This window comes from Triticum urartu, chromosome 1 (genome assembly GCF_003073215.2).
Source record: "Triticum urartu cultivar G1812 chromosome 1, Tu2.1, whole genome shotgun sequence".
NCBI classification, from domain to species: Eukaryota; Viridiplantae; Streptophyta; class Magnoliopsida; order Poales; family Poaceae; genus Triticum; species Triticum urartu.
Window position 1 is genome coordinate 562278293 of NC_053022.1, and position 1570 is coordinate 562279862.

General features: G+C 56.6%; 1 protein-coding gene across 1 annotated transcript; it reads right to left on the reverse strand.

Moving 5' to 3' along the window:
• Positions 1–232: 232 nt before the first annotated feature.
• Positions 233–1077, reverse strand: LOC125539531 (probable calcium-binding protein CML14). The gene has a single exon (XM_048703014.1). It carries the CDS (start codon positions 942–944, stop codon positions 426–428), a length of 519 nt encoding a protein of 172 aa, XP_048558971.1. The 5' UTR covers positions 945–1077; the 3' UTR covers positions 233–425.
• Positions 1078–1570: the final 493 nt, after the last annotated feature.

A 1570-nucleotide genomic window follows, 5' to 3' on the forward strand; every position in this document is an offset into this window, starting at 1 on the left:
TGGCCAGCTATATCTCAGACTAGCTGCTGCAGGGCAACGACAGCTCCACCGGTGTGATGATTCCAAACAGTTGAAAGATGAAATAATTTTACGTAAATAATTCGAACGAAGATCATAATCAGGACTCAGTAAACCGAATGAGTCAATTAATGTCCATTGCCATCTGCAAAAATGGGCAGGCCGGACGGGTCCATACGGCAGAAATATCACCAACAAGCAGCGGACGCATCGATTGACCAAATTACCAAAATTTATACACATTCAGGTCAACGTTGCAATTCCGTGTGAGTTCGTTACAGTTGATCTAATCCGGGCCTTGAACCATCCTACTACCACTAGTTCTACTTCTACCAAAGAAGAAGAATCATACTACCGGTCGATCCGATCAGAGCCAGCCGGAGCCCGCCCGGTCGTCATCTCACATCTTAGGCGGCGGGGACTCCGAGGAAGTCAAGCGCGGACCGGGCCATGACGGCGGCGAACTCCCCGAAGCTAATCACGCCGTCCCCGTCCGCGTCCGCGTCCCGCATCATGGTCCGCAGCTCCTCGAAGGTGAGCGGCTGGCCCAGCTTGGCCATGGAGCGCGCGAGCTCGGCGGCGGAGATGTAGCCGTTGCCGTCGCGGTCGAAGGCGCGGAAGACCTCGAGCAGCTGCGCCTGGTCGACGAGCCGCGGCGCGTGGGCGGTGAGGACCGGCGCGATGGCGCGCGCCAGCTCGTCGAACTCCACGGTGCCGCTGCCGTCGGCGTCGATGGCGAGGAGCAGCGCGCGCGACTCGTCGCCCGTGGGGCGTAGGCCGAGGGAGCGGAGGAGGGCCGCCAGCTCGAGCTGGGTGAGGCTGCCGTCGCCGTCCATGTCGAAGCGGTCGAAGAGGGAGCGCAGCTGCTTCAGCTGGCTGCCCCGGAGCGACGCCCCCTTGGCTGGCGCCGGCGATGGGTTCGTCATGTCGATGGAGGTAAAGGTTGGATCTTTGACTTCGTGGCGGTGAGGGTGGGGGTGGATGGGATCGGAGGAGGTGGAGGTGGGGATGGAGAATGGGTTGGGGGTGAGACCGGCCGGGGTGGAGAAGACGACTTTGGTATATATTTATGGAGAGATTACCGGGCGGCAGGCGGGGAGGAAGACGCGTCGGCGTTGGTGGTGACCGGGTCGGTGGGTGCATGCACGGAAGGAGCGGAGCGATGGAGGAGGAAACTCTAGGTGGGTGCGCCCGCCGTGCGCGTCAAAAACTGCACGGTAATACGTACTCCACTTTCTTGTTTTTTTAAACACAGTACAGATGCAAGGGCTCATATACACATGCATACACTCACTTCTATGAACGCACACACGCACACCCTATCCCTACGAGCACCTTCGAAAAACTAAGTCTGAATATCATCTTGAAAAATCCTGAAATAAATTCAGAAACAAATGCAAGCACTAGGACTTAAACCCTGATGGGCTGGGTATACCACAATCTGACTAATCATCCAACCATAGATTGGTTCGCGACTCCCCTTTTTTGGTGGCTGCCTCAGGTTGGCTGCAACTAGCAAGCTATAATTAACCTCTCTTAAATATTTTTAGAC